This window comes from Lepisma saccharinum, chromosome 24 (assembly GCF_977018435.1).
Source record: "Lepisma saccharinum chromosome 24, izLepSacc3.1, whole genome shotgun sequence".
Taxonomy (NCBI): Eukaryota; Metazoa; Arthropoda; class Insecta; order Zygentoma; family Lepismatidae; genus Lepisma; species Lepisma saccharinum.
The window spans coordinates 25,065,122-25,084,441 of NC_139252.1; the positions used below are offsets into that span (position 1 = coordinate 25,065,122).

The 19,320-nt window shown below is 36.0% G+C and overlaps 1 protein-coding gene across 2 annotated transcripts in view; it reads left to right on the plus strand.

The window, feature by feature from the left end:
* DhpD (guanine deaminase) overlaps positions 1–19,320 on the plus strand; it is a 68,535-nt gene that overhangs the window by 14,199 nt on the left and 35,016 nt on the right. For both annotated transcript variants that reach the window (XM_083111050.1, XM_083111049.1), the window contains exon 3: positions 4,294–4,385. Coding sequence is in view for 1 of the 2 variants with exons in the window: in XM_083111049.1 (XP_082967175.1) it covers positions 4,294–4,385 (92 nt within the window). In the remaining variant the exon portion in view is untranslated. The remainder of the gene's footprint in view (positions 1–4,293; positions 4,386–19,320) is intronic.

Below are 19,320 nucleotides of genomic sequence, written 5' to 3' on the forward strand. Positions count from 1 at the left end.
TTCTCGATTTCCTCCTCCAGGTTGTTTTTCCTCTCATCAGGACTGACGTTTTTGATTTCCTTATACAATAGGCTTTCCAACGATATATGACACACATTCCTTAGGAAAAGTATCTATTATAGATTATCATCACCATGCTCAGGCTGCCTTCCCTCCCTCCCAGGTACCCACTGATTTGAGGCTGGAAACCTGAACCGCTTTATGCAGTCACAAGGCCGGAAAAATTCCGACCGTAGATCACCCAGCCTGGGAATTGTACCCGGATCTCCCACGTGGCAGTAAGATGTCGTACCGACTAGACCACCGTGGGTGTTAAATTCATCTCGGTATACACATTGACCCGTCATTGTCGTGGGTATTCTCAAACATTGTGAGTCTTAGTCAGTTTGAGTTCAGTGTTTTCATAGCAAGGGCATCATACAATTTTTCACTTACCATTTACTTGTATGCCACAAAGAACAGTAGTGAGAGGATTATATAGTTGAATATTGGACAGAAAGCGAATTCTCTGTCTTTTCCTTAAGCTAACAGTTAGTTTGGCAACAGCACAATAGCAATGGCTGTTTATTGACTGAACTCATGTTCCTTCTAAAAGTGTACATAGTATAGTTGTCAATTATTCTGGTACATTCATGTCACTGAGCTGGACAAATCAAATGTATAACATATAGTCAGTGCTCGAAAAATCTTCTTCAAAGCTAGGTGCCAGCTCTGAAAATCAGGCGCCAGGAAACCACCTACAGGCAATTGTGCATACTATAAGAAGTTGATCATCACCGTATTCATAACATCGCTAAATCATGTGAGAAAGCAGGAAATGGGGGTTGAGAGACAAAGAGTAAGAAGTTGTTACTGATTCTATGGAATGTTCACAACGTTGATAAAAGAAAATCATTTGCTAACTTATGCTTTATTATTTTCCTGTAGTTTACGGTTATTACAAGCATAAGAAAAACAGTTTTTTCCTTTGTGACGTTTCAGGAGAACACACGCTCCTTTCATCAGACATTTATTTTCATTTTGACTAAAGATACAGTTATAACAATGGTTAGTAATTTTTTAAACAAAAAGAATCTGTTATATAATGGATGTTGTCAATGTTACATTGTTGTAATATAGCAACTTAACTGTGAAAAAAACAGTCTATTTTATTTTTATTTTAGATTTTTTAAAATTATGAATCCCAAATATCATCAGGTAATTCAAATTCATCATTGTTTTCACAAAGTCTCTTGATGTTTTCTGTTACATTAAATTTTAAAGATGGTGGCTTACTCCATTTGTGAAAAAGAAAACTCCACACTGGATCTATGTTACCATTTTCATTATTTAATTTATTCCAGTGTTCTTCTGCAATAAATGTTTGTTTGAAGAATGTTTCAAATTAAACAATTTCACAGAAACCTCTCGAAACCCTATAACTAAAATAATAAATGAGGTAAAGAAAGTAATTGAAAGCAGTATCACGATACCAAGAGAAATGAAGAAAAAACTCATTGTCAAAAATTCAACCCTGCCGATTGCCTTTGGACTACCAAAAACTCACAAACCGGGAACTCCAATACGACCCATCATTGCAACTTTCACACATCCTGCATACAAACTATCCAAATATTTAGTTGAAAGACTTGCTATAATTAAACAACAAACACCATTCAGTGTTAAAAATGCATATGAAGTGAAACAGAAACTAAAAAATATTGTTTGGAATAGTGAGTATCGTATTGCAAGTTTTGATGTTGAAAATTTATATCCTAGTGTCCCAATAGAAGGTGCCACAGATGCATTACACAGATGGCTTATTGAGATGAAGGTTAACCCAGTAGAATCATGGGAAATGGTTCGATGGTTTACTGTATGTGCAAATTACAATTACTTTATATTTGATGGCAAAATCTATCAGCAAAGTAATGGTCTATCAATGGGAAACCCAGTATCCGGAATCATCTCCAGCATTTTCCTTCATTACATAGAATCTCCAATTGTTAATGCGATAGGTGCGGATATCAAACTCTACATCAGATATGTAGATGATGTGCTAATTATTGCTAAAAATGAGAACACCATCATGGACGTATTTAAATCGTTAAATGAATCACATCGTCGCATAAAATTCACTTGCGAACCCATGAATAACAATGTAATTTCTTTCCTTGATCTGCAAATTAAGACAACTGACTCAACAATTCAAACATCAGTCCATAGAAAAAAATTAGCAGGGGAAAAATACATCCATGCCAAATCAGAACATTCGCGTATAACAATGGATAACATATTTTTAAATTTTTTCCTGAGAGCACAAAGACTATGTTCTAATAACGAGGATATCAAAAATGAAGAAGAAAGGCTCTTTAATATAGCAAAAGAAAATGGCTTTCACACTAACAGAATAAACCAAATCAAAAAACAAGTCGCAAGAAAACTAAAGGAAAAGAGAAATACAGACAAAGATGAAAAATCTGTTGAAAAGAAATTTGTGTGCATTCCATTCCACAAGGGATTCTCACATAAAATTGCAAAAATTTTTAGAAGTTTTAATTTCAAAATTGTTTTCAAATCACCAAGAAGTTTGGAATGTACATTTAATGAATTCAAAATGAGGAACTCGCTACCAGATGTGGAAACCACAGGAATATATAATATAAGTTGTTCATGTTCAAAAGATTATGTGGGACAAACAGCAAGGAAAATGGCAATAAGATGGCATGAACACGATTTGGACATTATAAACCTAAACCCAAGAACAGGTTTGTCAACTCATATCATCGAAGAGAAGCATTTGATTAAAAAGAGAAGGGTTTTAAAAAGATTAACGGGAAACACAGAGTTGAATGTCTGGGAAGCCTCGTTCATTGCAGAAGAACACTGGAATAAATTAAATAATGAAAATGGTAACATAGATCCAGTGTGGAGTTTTCTTTTTCACAAATGGAGTAAGCCACCATCTTTAAAATTTAATGTAACAGAAAACATCAAGAGACTTTGTGAAAACAATGATGAATTTGAATTACCTGATGATATTTGGGATTCATAATTTTAAAAAATAAAAATAAAATAGACTGTTTTTTTCACAGTTAAGTTGCTATATTACAACAATGTAACATTGACAACATCCATTATATAACAGATTCTTTTTGTTTAAAAAAAATTACTAACCATTGTTATAACTGTATCTTTAGTCAAAATGAAAATAAATGTCTGATGAAAGGAGCGTGTGTTCTCCTGAAACGTCACAAAGGAAAAAACTGTTTTTCTTATGCTTGTAATAACCGTAAACTACAGGAAAATAATTTTATCATGCAAGCAATGCGTACATACAAGAAAAACTATTATGCTTTATTGTAATTTAAACTTAGAATCTTCACAATTTCGTACATGCAAACTTAAAAAAAAGGTAATATTACAGCAAGAGATCACAGTCACCAGGCTGAAATTTTTAGTCACCATGGTGACCTGGCGACTGGGATTTTTCGAGCCCTGCATATAGTATATAGCAAATTTAAGCTGGATAATCAAATTTTTACTCCTTTGAAATTGACATTGTTCATTTCAAATTGGAAGAATTAAAATGAAGGACCCAGTTCCAAAATTAATATTTTCATATCTTACTACTTAATCCCAACATTAAATGAGTCCATAAGTTTTCAAAAATTCGAAAACTGAGTTTTGTATATGAGATGTCACCTAATAAGCTTTGTGACTAACATTTCCCCATAACTTTCAATGATTGTCATGAATCATGGTTTATAGAAGTTAATAACAAAACAGAATTACTATGAATTTTAGTATATTGTATGAAATGAAAAATGGTGGATTGCGTAGAAGAGTTCCCCCAAGTGCAAGATTGATAAATTGGCAATAAAATAATAATTTCTTATTTGTTTATAATAATAATAATACTATTATTATTTCTACTATTATTTTTTCCCATGATCTACAAAATTTTCTAGATATGCCCATGCTCTTCAGTTTGTTCATTCTCATGGAAATGAATGATATGCGTTTGGTGTATTTACGAATCAAACATTCAATTTAAGATTAATGCTTTCTTTGTATTTGTATTTTTATTAGTTAATGTTGCATTTCTGCAAGTTTTGACTAATTGTTATGACGAGGGTGAGAGATGAGTACGTGAAATCCTTGAAGGGACACTCACAAAGAACACCCGTACTTAGATAGAAATTTGAACCTTGGAACTTTGGTGATGAGTATCGAAAGTTTACCACTTAATGTGCTTGGCCAGCGAGCCAGCTAATACTTTATTATTAATAATAATAATAATTGTTTTTGTAGATAGCAGCACTGCTGGATGATGCCCAAAATCTAAAAAATGTGCAAGAAAAATTGGGATTGGCAGAGATAGAAGTGCACCATATAAAATCTGGGTAAGTAACGCTTTCTTTTATTTTATTTTCTTCTGTATAAGATCCTTTGAATTCACTGCCAGGTGTCACTTTAAATTCCATTTTCCTTATTTTGAGTTGTAATGTATGATGACATTGAGAACTGTTGCTAAAAAGAAATATTAGGCATTTAGATACTAAATAATAGAGCTCCAAAGTAGCTTAATGCTTAGTACTTGGCTGCAAGTGCTTCCAGGTTTGATCACTGGTGTTCTGTGTGGACCAGGTTCATGAGGACAATTTGAAAGCTACTGTTGATGAACATGAGTTGACTGATATTAGTGAATTATTAAGACCATTGAAAAAGCATCAGCTAATATCAACTGATATTAGTGAAAATAAATAACTTACCACATTATAGTGTCCTTACCCCCATCCCTCTTCTTGTCGAAACCACAACGTGTGCCAGGGTTGAAAGACGAAATCATTGCAACTTGATTGAAAAGCAACTTCTGAGAATTTTGTAACGTGATAAGTCACAACAATTTCATCATCTGGTAAGTAATAAAAACAAAAGCAGTCCCAGCATTGGACCTTTCTGGAACATTGGAATATAATGTAAAGGGATGACCTGTGATTTTTCTTGATTAATACCATTTGTGTTCGATCAGCCAAATATGAAGGAAAAAATATAAAATATAAATGGAAGCATTAAATGAAGCAATTACTTTGTATTAATATATTATAGTCAATTCTGTCAATTGCCCTAGTAAAATCAGTGTATATTGCATCACTTTGTCCTGTGGTATTTAGTGCATAGTATGTGTAATTGGTGAAAGAGGGTTAATTTGTTGGAAGTAGGCAAGTGACAATCTAAAGTGCTTTAATTTACAACATATTGTGAACAGTTTAGGATGTACACTGGTATGAGCCTCATTGGTAGCTGAAAATGCCACATGCTTGGCCCTGAATACTGCATGGCATCGCAAAACCATACAGTAGAAGGTAAATTAAAAATTTATAACTATAATTATAGGCAAAATAAACAAGTATTAAAAACATGAACATCTGATGCACACACTCCTCCTTTCGCCAGACCTCTAGAAGAGGCTAGCTAATAGCTCACAAATGAGAATCAGGCTGCAATACATAAGTACTTGACACTGTGCTATTGCGCATGTCACACATTTACATTTTTATACTTTAGTATAAACATTTGTTTAATTTACCTGTAATTATCATCATCAATACTGAGATGCCATGCAGTATTCAGGGCCAAGCATGTGGCACTTTTGGCTACCAATGAGGCTTGTACCAGTGTACAGCATAATACATTGAGAATTCAAGCACTTTATATTGAAACCACCTGCTTCCAACAAATTTACCGTCTTTCCATTTTTCGCTATGTACACCAATAACGGGAGTTACCTATGTGACTGGACTTTTGAATCACCCAGTATTTTTAATATACATGAATTTAAACATTAGATTCATGTATGTTAATTGAAACAATATTTCATTTCTGTTAGACTTTTGCTTTTGAATATTAGGAATTTGTGTCAAAATATGTTATCACACATTACCTAACCTACTCTACCCTACTCTAACCTACCCTAAATGTAACGTAACTCTGGATCCCGGTGACGTCCTATTTTCAAATTTTGTAGTTATTGAGTAATAGTGTATGTATGACAATTTTTTGAAAAAATTAAAAGACCCGTTTTTGAGAAAATTGCTACCAAAGTTTTTTTACATCACCTTCAATTGTTTTTTTGTTTTTTTACCCTCACATAGGCATGTAATATTTTGTGTGAAAGAGCCCTTCAAGACCTTTCCAACACCGTTCAAATCACTTGTTACTTAATAAGATGTTGGAAAAAATGGTCAAAATCGCATAGTTTGCATCACTGTAATTTCGGAAATACGAAAGATATGGATCTGCAACTTTGCATGTTCTCCTACCTCAGGTGATCCTTCCAGAATGTCAAATTTCAAATGAATGAAAAAAATGTAAGGTTGAGGACGTTGTTCGATTTCACATGGAATGACCTATATGAATTACCCTAACGGCAATAGTCTGAAATAATTTGGTTGTTGGTCTGAGAAATCTGGAGAAGTCAGGAATTTTCATATTTACAAAATTGTAGACACCCTGACTATGTTTCCAAATAAGTTGACCTTTGTCTTCTTGCCCATTTGTCACCAGAATAGATATTCCTTCTATGAATTGAACTGTGTTTTCAGACTAGGCCTTTTAGGGCTGAGCCGATACCACTTGGAACTGATACCAATACCGATACTCTTACTGATTCCCACCGATACCGATACTTGAAAATTGCAAAAATTAAAATTTGTTCAAAATATTAACCAATATTTGTGCGTAAATATTCTTCTCCAATTATATGCATCAATTAACAAATCTATTCGCTTCAGAATATTCAAGAATTACATCAGAATATTAAAATATATGTTATGTAATCACAAAATTCAATTTGTTATGCAAAATTGGTGGAAAATAAAAATAAAGTTTGAATTTTGCATAATTTTCAAGATAATTAGACTTTGCAAAAATTTCATGTGTCATTTTTGCGGACCCCATAAAAGTATCGGCTGGTATCGATAGATGAATTCCAACCGATACTTTCCGATACTGATACAACTGGTATCAGCCGATACCAATGCTGATGTATCAGTATCGGCTCAGCCCTAGTTGTTGCTAAACTCCTAGTTTTGGTGGCACGCACTGCTTCCTACGGTGGTTGCTAATGCATATGCATAATTTGCTTCTTTATACGGTACATTTACAAAACATACAATTCAATTAAGTTGCATTTTTTTAAATTTCTTTTATGCACTTGATTTTTCATGTAAAATGAAAATACAGGCTGTCCGGAATGGGACTGACAATTTTTAAAAGTTTGTGGTCTTAATATGGATAGAAGTAGATAAAAAGAAAAGCAAGTTTTATTGGTAGCAGTTAGTTAGAACTCAGCACAGCTCAGTATAGCTCCACATGAGCTCTTTGTGATACGGAGGATGTCCAACCTGAATTTAATTTCTCTCTACGTATTGTGTAGCATCAGAGGCATGACAGAAGCAATCACATTCCTAATTCGGTCCTGCAGTTCTTTTAGGATTCGTACATATGGGCCAGAATACACAATGTCTTTCACATAACCCCAAAGAAAAGAAGTCTTGAGGGGTAACATCAAGCGAGTGTGGTGGCCAGGAAATTGGCCCATTATGGCCTATCCAACAATCAGGAAATTCTCTATGAAGATAGTCCCTCACGTGTAGGCTCCAACGTGGTGGGGCACCATCTAGATGGAATATCACTGTAAGTTGTAAATGACGTAATTGGGGAACTGCAAAGTTTTCGAGCATATCTAGGAACACATTTCCTGTTATTGTTTGCTCCACAAAAAAGAATGGGCCTATGACTTCATTATGCGTTACAGCACACCGAACATTCAATTTGGGACTGTCTCGGACATGTTCCACATATCGTGTCATTCTATAGAATGAAGGGATCTGAACCAGTTAACTGATGGGGTGATGTAAACTACTCATCATTCATCCTCTTGATGAGACCACTCGTCATTGACATGACGAGTTATTGCTTGGCATGCGAAAGGTACAAATTACACAAAGGAATTAAACTACTGAAAAGACAATGGACACTCGTTGTGTTTTGTGAACCGTTGAACCTGTATCATGGCTGGGTGTAGGATAATTACCTGTCTAACTGAAGTCTCTGAGCTGAATGAAAATAGCGAAGTCCTCTGTAAGCTTCTCTCTAACTGTTGACCAAAGCGTGCTTCCACTATCGACCTCCTGCCTTGCTGACCTCCTCTCTCTACCAACTCAATTCCCAAAGTCCAGTCACTTCCCAGCTTGTCTCACCTCTATATTCCCTGGCCATCGAGCTCTTCCTCGATGCCGAATCGCCGAATCGTGTTTATTATAATTGCTACCATGCAAACCGCTGACACCATAACCAGAAGTGTTACCTGTTCCTGAAAGCTCAGGAGGTTTGCATGGCACAACACAATGCATTGTAAACATGCCTAAGAGGCTTGAGACAGCTGAGAAAAACAAGTGAATGCCCTGGTCAACATGAAGCGTTCAGAGAGACTTAATAAAATAAACATACAATCTTAGGGATTGTTACGTTCGCCCCGCGTAGGAAAATTTTCTCCTTTGAAAATTTAAAAGTCAAATCGCAAAGCTTGACATGACTCAGGTTCGCCAATTCCATATATTTTCTTAAAAAACCCAAATATACAAAAGAAATACACCATAACTGTCTGTTGTTCACTGCATCCTGAAGGAATGAAATTTTTCATTCCCTAAACTTTATAATGAATAATACCCTTAATACTAACAAATTCGTATGTTTATACGATGTAAAAAAACAATAATATATACTATTATAAGACTAGAAATCACAAAAGTTCGTGTCGTTAAGCGATAAAACTCTTAATGTATCACATGTGGGTGTACGTAATGTGTATTATGTATAATTGCTCATCCACCTGCTCCTAGTCAAGAGTCTGTGATGCCTCGCCACGCGGTAACGACTCTGTGTGTTCCGCGAGGCCAACGGCTGGAGCGTCTTGCAAGATAGAACGGAATTCACAATGTTTGTTTATATTGCCCCTCAATATAGACTCTTCAAAATAAAAAAAACCTTAAAAAGGTGCACAAGTAAGTACACGTAAGTAGGCATGTAAAACGTTTGTCACATCTCACTGTTTTGTCCGTGTGAAAGCCTGATTATATCAAAATGTAGTATGTTGTACGAACTACGTAGCCACTGCACTCCTAAAATCGTTGAATATATGAACTTGCATGGCTATGTTGCACATTCCAAGGTAGTATTATACAATATTCAATGCATATAGTGAGTTACACTGAAAACTGTCGCTGGTAAAAACTTAATTATAGCGTTCAATTTTCTTTTCTACGTTAAACTGTACACTGTATACATATATCTGGCTTGGTGATTACCTTTGTATGACTGCACACAAAAATTATTAATCTTGCAAGTGACAAAACTATGTGCTTGAGTTATAAATATCAAAAAAAAATGTTCTGCGAACAAATGTGTCGCTTTCAATATTCCATGTTGGTGAGAAAAAAGAAAAAAAAATAACAATAATACCTGCATGCGACAAACATATGCATAAAATATTGGCACTAAAGCATGCTTTCTAAAATGTTCGAAAGTGCTGTAATTATGTTATTTATTGCTTGCATGTCTGTGTGTTTATCCAAAAGGCACATTTTCATCTTAAAAAAAAATTATGCACTAATTGCACTGGTCAATTGACACCACTGGTGCTTGTCGCTTCCTTGTAGTATAATGTAAACTTGCATGCATATAAAACTGGTTCTCATGCATGGCACAAAACTGAAAATGTGTATAAGGGCTATGGAAAAATATTGTTTCCCATAATGCATGTTAAATGACCAAATAGATACACATGATAGGAGCTAGCATGTGTATGTGTAAAAACACTGTAGCACAATTCTGTAATTATTGTTTGTTACCGGAACTGCTGTTTGTAGAAAGTACGTTTGCTATGCTTCTTCTTCTTCTTGGATTGCTTGTCGTCTTGACTGCATGGAGGCAATGTATATAAAAAAAAATGTGGTAAATTACCCGTAGAACTTGGGAGATGGGGAAAAGTTGTTTGAACTGCAAACAGTGTGGAAGGAAATAGTATCTAGCTCCATCACTAGGTGTTGTTGATAATGTGTAGTCCGCTATACTGGGAAATGTATGGTTGATTACATCCTTCCTGTAAAAGGTAGTCTCCGTGCAGTAATAAGTAGAAATGTCTGCATGTCTCCCTCGTAGAATGATACTCAGTCTTTCTGCCTGGTAATAGTAGACTGCCTGCGGATGTCCGTCATGAAAAATGCCCCTGGATGGTGTAGGCATTGCTTGTCCATGGCGTTCCGTATAGACAGGTTAGGTTAAAAGGAAAAATTATGACAAAGAAAGGAAATTGCAATAGGATGGGTATATATAATTCAAGTATGCATGTACACCAAACCAACTCATTTCCATTGCCTTTTCTTTAAAATTAAATTAACTTGCCTCATCAAAATAAAATATGATTAAAATAAATTGAAAAAATAATTGCCATAACTCTTTGAAAATAAATAAGGAAAATTGAAATAAAATATCCAACCGTAATTAAAATATTAATGTCCATGATTAATGTGTTGCCTTAACCTATTAATTATTACTGCGCTGCTCTAAATTAATCTGTTTCGCAAGCTGATCATGCTTATAAAAATAATATCCTAAGGTGGCGGTTAATAACACATTCCAAATAACAAAAACTAATATAGACATAGGCAAAGGGTTTAGAACTAATTCCTGAAATGAAATGTTCTTACTAATTGATTGATTAAGTTGTTTTAAAGCAAGTTCAAGCGGAGTCCATTGGGGAATAGTGAAATCAGATAAATTCTTGGGAATATTAGGTAGTAACTCAATTTCCTGCATTTTGACTTGTTCGAAAGCTAAAATTCTTGTGTGTAAAATTTGTTGATCCACAATAATTTGCGAAAAATCCTGATAATTAAAAAATAGAGATTCCCCTTCGTTAAGCTGAATTGATCTGTGCGTGTTCAAATTATTATTCAAATTCTGAATAACAATAAATTGACCTGAACCTGATATTAAAATACCATTACGTGTCCTAATAAACTGGAATAATTTATTGTCAGTAATAGACTTCACTTCAAAATTACAAAATGTAGAATTAATAAACAAAATAAGTGCTGCAAGCATGTTCTGCATTCTGTTTAAATTTTAAAAAAAATTATTATGGTGTGAACCCTAAAAATAAATATATAAAATTTGTGTTGCGCAAAGCAAGCTGTTAGTATCTAAAAGGTTGCTTTGGCAAGCCTCTAATGGCCTCCTAATAACTAATTGGCCGGTACAATTAACCGTGGTTCATTAATATGCAAATTTAAAACAAAAATTCAATAAATGCTACTTCTGACTTTCGTTGAAACTCCAGGTGGTAACAAATATAGCATCAGGGAATTAAAAAAGTGAAATTCAAATTTTAAACACAATACAAATAATGAAAAACTTTCTCAATTTCAAATTTTCTTTAAGCAAAAGCAATTTAACCACTCAAAACTTCTTGAGTCCGCCGTATACCTCAACAATCCCTTAGGTATGTTTAAACAAAATAGATAGAGAATAGTTATGCTATATATTACAATAAATACAAATTAATAGTTATTACCTACTGTACTAACATTAACATGAAGTTAATCAGTAAGAAGTAATGAATTTATTGCTGCATTGTCAAATAAGGTGCAAATTGGGTAAATAAACTAAATTTCCTAATAATAAATAATAATAATTTCTCAAATTATAACATTTGTGGTAAACCACACTGTTTAAATTTGGAAAGGCTAACAATGCCGTGGCGACTTTTGCTGCACATGCCTGTGCTAATCACAGAGGCTTAGCCTGGGCCTGTTGCTAATAATCCTGATTACTCTAAGTGCATAAAGTGCTAAAATTGCCCTTTTGTAAAATTTCCCTGATTTTATCGAAATTTCGTTTGACTTTATCGTAATTCTAATGAAAAGTGCATCGATTTCCCAAAAAATTTACTTACTATAAATATCTCTATGAAAAACGGGAAAATTTTGCAAGAGAAACGCAAAAAATTCGTCTTGTTGTTCCTTTTGTAAAATTATTGGTCGTGATTAGTCTGAAGTGCATAAATGCGACGTTTTACGGAAAAAATTTATCTATATAGAACAAAATATCCCTAACATTGTTTACATGAACTTCTATCGTAAAAATCAAATTCTGATGGCTATATGCGTAACTAAACTGATCCCATAAAATTGTAATGGACGACCGCCCCTGGCTGTTGTAATCTCCATGCTAAGTGTTTTCTAAGCTTCCAGCGTGTTCAAAGTACTCGGGAGAGAGCTTCCGTGCAGAGAAAGGAATTCGCTGACAAAATTCCTGCAAAGTTGCATTTTCGTGGCCACTTGGATGGACTGAACAAATTTCTCTACAGCGACAGGCGTGATCGGCGACTTCGGGTACGTTCGGGTGCCGTCGGAGAGGTGGAGGGGAAAAGGTCGCTGCTTCGGGCAGCGGGCATAGGAACGGAGAAAGAAAATGCAAGGCGATGGCTCGCTGATACATGGAATGACACGTAACTGTTTACAAAACTTTAACTTACTACGAACAAGGTCTAGTAAGCGCTGCGAGAATCGAAAAGGAAGTCAAGGACTTTTGAAAATTACATCATAGGCGGAATGGAAAGGGAAAAAATATCGTCGCGCTTGCGACAGTGTGTTACTTGAACACTTCCGTGCTCGTAATAACAACAGTTGGGAAGCTGTTAGCAAACTAAATGACTAATAAACCTTGCATAAGGTACAATTAAACGTAAAAAATGAATTATACTTAAAATTTAAATCGTAATTAATATAAAATTCTAGGTGAACATGAGGTCGTAGAAAATATGGTCTGTGAACGATACAACAGGTTCGGGAACCTGAAAATTTGGCTTACTTTCTGCTTTTAAAGTAACACTTGAAACTTTCTCGACTTTTACTGGTGACTGATTCGCAAATGACTCTTTAATTTTTACAACTGGCTGAACACAGGATGAAATAGGCAATTCACTTTCCATTTTGCAACTGTTTTGATCAAAATTAGGACCCTTGCTTACGGCAAATTTCTGAACTCTATCTTTAACGGACAAAATATTCTTCGGCAAATCTATACTGTCGTCTTTAGTGACTAAACTATTTCTGGATACATCCTGAACTTCTTCTTGTACCCTAGGTTGAATAATAATGGACTGAGGGAGTGGAGGGGGAATTGGCGGGCGACTCGTTTTCAATGGTACCACTTCAACAATCGGTGCAACATCGTCGTAAATCTGGTCAATGGACGGTGGATCATTATTAAGTTTGCTTAACTGTAACTCGTGGGTACATTCATGGTCATAAGTAATAGATTTCTTGCGTTGACATTGAAAATAACAGATTATGAAAATTATAAAAATACTAATAATAAATGTTGTTAATAATAAAATTGTAATTATATTATAAGGATAGTCAAAGGACTTGTTCAACAGATAAATAAAATTAGAAGATTTTACGTATGGAAGAAATCCGTTTAAAATAACTAAAATCGCAATGATTTTCATGTTGCTTAGGCAATCAATACAAACAGTTCTTCAAAACTAATACGTACTTTAAGCCTGCCTAGTCTAAATTAGTAGATATTTTAACTCAACTTTTAATTATTTCTGACTCTAGGCTCAATTTATCTGCGTAATGTATTTATTTATGTATTCTCTAAATTTATTAGCACTGTTTAACTTATCTTATTTAATTTCAGGTGTTAACGTTATGTTTAAATACTTAAAATTAAACGAACTGTACTAAGGTACAAGGTAAAGGAAAAATTGAGTCTGATTTACTCCTGACTACCTGAAATAAAATAATAATTATTATTTATGCGATCTTTAACTGCATTAAAATACTAACATCACTAAAACTTGAAGAATCTTTAATTCTCTCTACTCATTCTAAAATATGCTTAGCATATTATTGTGGCAAAGTTAGAAACTAAAACCGTTGTGGTTTAATCATTACATTTCCCGGATTTTGGTCATGACCCAATATCCGAAGGAAAATACTTGTAATACGAGCGCAAAAAATCTTGACGTCGACGTCTACATATTCATATAATATAAATATTCTCATAATTGGCGCTTAAAAAATAAACTTTGCTAATATAATCATATACCTTCTTCTGAAGAGTAACTATAAAATTCTAGTGATGTATTCGCTGAGCTAGTATTATTACATACTGCAAAAAAACTTTTGTGCCTAAAGCACATTATTAAATAATAAGTCTGCTTTTAATCTTTAATATTATTAGTGCTATTCTATGATAAATTATTATTATTATTATGTCATGCAAGTGAAATTAAAATGTTAAACCTGTTACTTATATGAATTTTCAATTTTAGTGACCATTATCCGTGCGTGAGTCCGCGTTGTCTTCTTGATGATCTTCATCTTCACCTGCCAAATTCTCTTCGCCTTCACCGTCATCTGGCGCATAATATTTTTTGAGTCTCTGGACGGCAATAGAGTCCACTAATGTCTTTCCGCGCTTGTTTTGGAATTCCACCAGGTATGTATTGGGATTCTCTTCTCGAATAACTGTGGCTGGGCCTTTATAAATACCTGAAAAGCACCGTGCGGTTCCAATTTTCTGGGTGCTGTCAAAAATTAATACTTGATCGCCTGGTTGAAACTTGATCTGTTTCCTCTTCTGATCATAATATTTCTTCACTTCAACATGTCGTTTTGCTAAGTTATCCGTAGCATTGGTTCTTGCTTTCTCCAATACTCGGAACCGTACGTCATTCTCCACATTTTCACAGCTTGGTGTGTGTAATGCAAGCTCCCAGGGCAAAGTAGGTTGGAATCCATGTACTAAAAAGAATGGGCTATACCGCAAATTCTGATTCCTCGTAGTATTATAACTAAATACACTTGGCTGTAAATATTGGACCCAATCAGTGTGTTTTGAGTTGACATAACACTTGATTATACTCTGTAAGACCCCGTGGTTACGTTCCGAAAGACCTATAGAATTATGAAGACCGACTGGTGAAAACTTGATGGTGATTCACAATTTATTGCCAAGTTCCTGGAAAAGCTTAGATTTAAATGCTGATCCGCGATCCGTGTAAATATCCTGTGGGGCTCCGTAGCGTAACACAATCTCTTCATACACAAATTCTGCTGCTGTACTGGCCGTACAATCTGCAACTGGTTTGGCTATTAAATAGCGCGTCCCAAAATCTGTTGCAGCGATTATGTATCGATGACGAAGATTGGATGAAGGAGGATATGGACCTGAAAAGTCCAGGCAAATCCGCTGAAATGGCTTCTGTGCGGGAAAAGTGCACAGTTCCCCAGCTGGTAGACCTGGACGGCGTTTATTCTGCTGGCATGTTATACATTCCCTAATTTTCCTCTGTATAAATAACTTCATATTTGGAAAATAAATTCTTGGTAAGGCCACATTGTAACACTTGGTAAATCCAAGATGAGAACCTCCTATGGGTGAAGCGTGGAGTGTCTCAATCACAGAATCACGTAATGTCATTGGAATGCATAATAATTTCTTGGTAATAGCTCCTAATTTCTGCTGTCTATACAATAATCCATCTTCCAACACACGATGATAGACCTGCCTCTGGATGTATAGAGGTAATGTTCCATCGTCCCTGTCTGGGTCCTCCAAAACTTTAATAATTGGGCCAAAAAATGAATCCTGTCTCTGATGTTCCGCGACATCTGTGCTTGCATCAAATAAAGTAAGTGTCCTGGGTTCGGGAATGTCCTCTTCAGTGTTGCCATCCTCTACGTTTTCTCCACATTCTCTGCTGAGGGGATCGGCGATATTCTCCGTAGTTTTAACATGGATCGGAGTGAATGAAAAATCCTCCAAAAGGTTGCTCCATCGAAGAAGCTTTGAGCTCAAATTACGGGATGTCCTAATGTACGTAATTGCTTTGTTGTCCGTGTATAAATCAAAATGGCGCCCAACAAGATAAAATCTAAATGATTTGAAAGCATATAAAATTGCTGTTAATTCTTGCTCAATAACACTCAATCTTTTTTCAGTGTCGGTCAACGTTCTACTGCAGTACGCACATGGCAAGTACTCTCCTTCTGCATTGGGCTGCATTAATACGCCACTGACCGCATGAGATGAAGCATCGGTGAAAACTTTGGTGTTCTTCGCTGGATCGTACGGTAACAAAACAGGTGCAGTAATTAGAGCTTCCTTTAATTTCTCAAATGCTGATTGTTGTTCAGGACCCCATGTAAATTTCTTGCCCTTACGAATTAAACCCTGTAATGGTGATGCAATATCAGAAAAATTCTTGACATATTTCCTCACGTAGCTGCAAAGACCTAAAAACATTTTAACCTTCTTCGTGGTGGTGGGAACCTTATAAGTCTTAATGGATGACAGTATTCTATCACTTATACGATAGCCATATTTGCCCACATTGTGACCCAAGGCAATTGTCTCATAGTATCCAAATGAACATTTAGGTACAGCCAATTTCAATCCGGCAGATCGTAAACATTGAAACATTTTCTCTAAATTCACCAACATATCCTTAAATGTATTGGCAAAAACAAACATGTCATCGATATAAAAGGCAAAGTTATTGTCGTTCATCCCCGCTGTAGCGAGCTGAACACATCGGGTCATTGCCGCAGGAGAAGTCACATGTCCCATAGGTGTAAAGTTCATCGCAAATTGTCCCCTGGCTGGTATAGTAAAGGCAGTGTACTGTTTCGATTGTTCTGCTAATGGTATTTGAAAAAATCCTTGTTTCAAATCGGCACTACAGTAATAGCTCTTACCGGCCATATTGTGCAATATCTCTGAGATGTTTCCTATAGAAACTGCATCGAAAACAGACCTAGCATTAAGTAATCGGAAATCCTGCACCATGCGATAAGCTCCTGATTTCTTGTTGACAAGAAAAACTGGTGAATTGTACGGTGATGTTGTAGGACTGATGACCCCTGCTTCTAGCAAGTTGTCAATTTGCTGGTTAATTTCCTTACGCAGGTGAACTGGTATAGGGTAAGCTGGGACGTGAAATTCCGAATCGTCCTTTAACTTTATACGATGCGTATAGTTAGTGGCACAACCAATGTCTTGCTCAGACCAAGAAAATACATCTACATACTTCTCTAATAATTGTCTAAGTTGCAACTTCTGATCGGGTTCTAATGCTGGATTTATGTCAAATTTAGTAATGTCGTGCACTGGTTTTGTCACGGTGCCAGTCTCCTTGGTCACCATAACGTTAGGTCCTTCGTCGTCTGCAATATGACGTGAAGCTGGTACTGGATTTTGCCATGCCTCTGCGGTACCTAAGCGTGCCCCTTTCCTAATTTTAATTTTGTACGAATTTGGATTAGTAATCCAAATTAAAAATGACTCCGGATTTACAATGGCTCGAGGCACCATTAAGCCTGTGTCCATTTGAAACTGTAAATCTGGTTCCAAATAAGTTAAATTTTGATTACTAGAATTTGTCAATTTGACAGGAATACACAAATGAGATCTAGGTTTGATTCTAATTTGTCTGGAAGTTACAAATTCCGGCACATATAAATCCCTGATCAGACTAGCAACTTTTATGGAAACGTCAAAGGTCTTTCGGTGTTCCGTCCTTAACTGGTTTCGCGGAGGAGTACCAAATCTCCTCAATGTGAGTCGATTTTGATCAAAATCCAAGTTTGCTTTATGAGCTCTTAAAAAATCATTTCCTAGGATTGTCCCATGTTCGAAATTTGGAATCATCCGAAAAGGATGGGTAAAATTACGGCCGTTTATTGCAAAAGTTAATAGGACAATCTCTTTAATTTCAATTTGTTCTTTTGCTACTCCCCTTATGGCCGTATGAATTTTAAAACGTTTGGCGGTTGAAGGAATGCCTCGATCACTGGTGACGGATACTTGGCTTCCGGAATCCACGAGAAACCTCTGACGTTGTCCCCCTAATACTGCGTTAATATAAATTAATTCCTCATAGGGGAAAGTAGAGACTGATATCTGTTTGCCAACGAAATCTGCGCATACGTCTCTTCTATGGGCAGTCATTGTTCGTTTAAAGCCTCCGTGTTCTGAAAACAAGTGGCTGCTGTGTGATTAGGGTAATTACAAATTGAGCAGCGTGGTCTCCCCCGTTGCTCTTCCCTGTTTTCCTGGTCTCGCCCTGCTGAAGACGAGGAACCCCGCGAGTTCTGTCCGCGGAAGTTTCCACGTCCTCGCTATTGTTGGGTATTACCATATCGCCTATTGCGATCTGTGTTGTTACCATTATTATTACGTCCATTCCTGTACCCCCTATTATATTGTCGTCTATTATTATTACCCCGATAGGAGCCTCTATAATTATTACCTGATTGATAATTATCCTTATAATAAGGTTCTCTAACTTGTTTTGGAGTAGATGAGTCGGTGCCAGGGTTCTGTTTTTGATCCTCCATGCTATCCAATCTCAAAGTGAGACTGGCTAATCTCGCTTCCAGACCAGTTTCCTGAGCCTGGACTTGAGTTTTGGTATTGTGAGGATTGTTAAATAATTTTAGTTGCTCAACCTCCTTTTGCAATGCTTTGAATTTTGCCTCAATGTCTGAAGTGGGTCGCGCTTGCGCTGACTCAGCAGTAGCCAGATTGTTACTCTGCAGTAAAATCTGCTGCTGTTGCGAAAGTGCTGGTGTATTATGCAAAGGAGAGAATAAACTCTCTCTTTGATCTTCGTACCTCAGTTCCTTCAGCTTGCGCTGTCTCATCAAAAATTGGAGTTTCTCAAAGGATTTTAAATCTTTAAGCAACCCTTGCATGGACTCATACTCTTTATGGTGGATATCTTTCATATAATCCACCTGTAATCCCAATATGATCTGTTTGATCTGTTGTTGAATACTCATTTTAGGGTCTGCCTTGAGTAGAAGTAATTGTTTGTCCCGAACATAATTCGTAACTGGCTCAGTTTCTTTGTGTAATCTATATCGAATTTGTTCCTCGATCTGGAGTTGATCCAAGGACCCCGTAAATTCGTCTTTAAATTTTTTCTGTATCTCCTCGTAAGAAACTTCTTGATTGCCTGTACCATCTTTCCAGGTCTGGTACCATCGTAACGCTGGCCCGGCCAGAAGGGCTGGAAATAATTCCTGCTTACGGGCATTGTTCCATCCATTTAATATGGCAAGGCTATCCACTTTATCTAAGAATTTTGAAACGTCCTCCCCGGCTATCCCCTGAAATGGGATACCCTCTAAAATAGTTGGGGGAACAAACTGCGACTGAGCCATTGTTGCGAATTGTGTTTGGTCTAAATCTCAA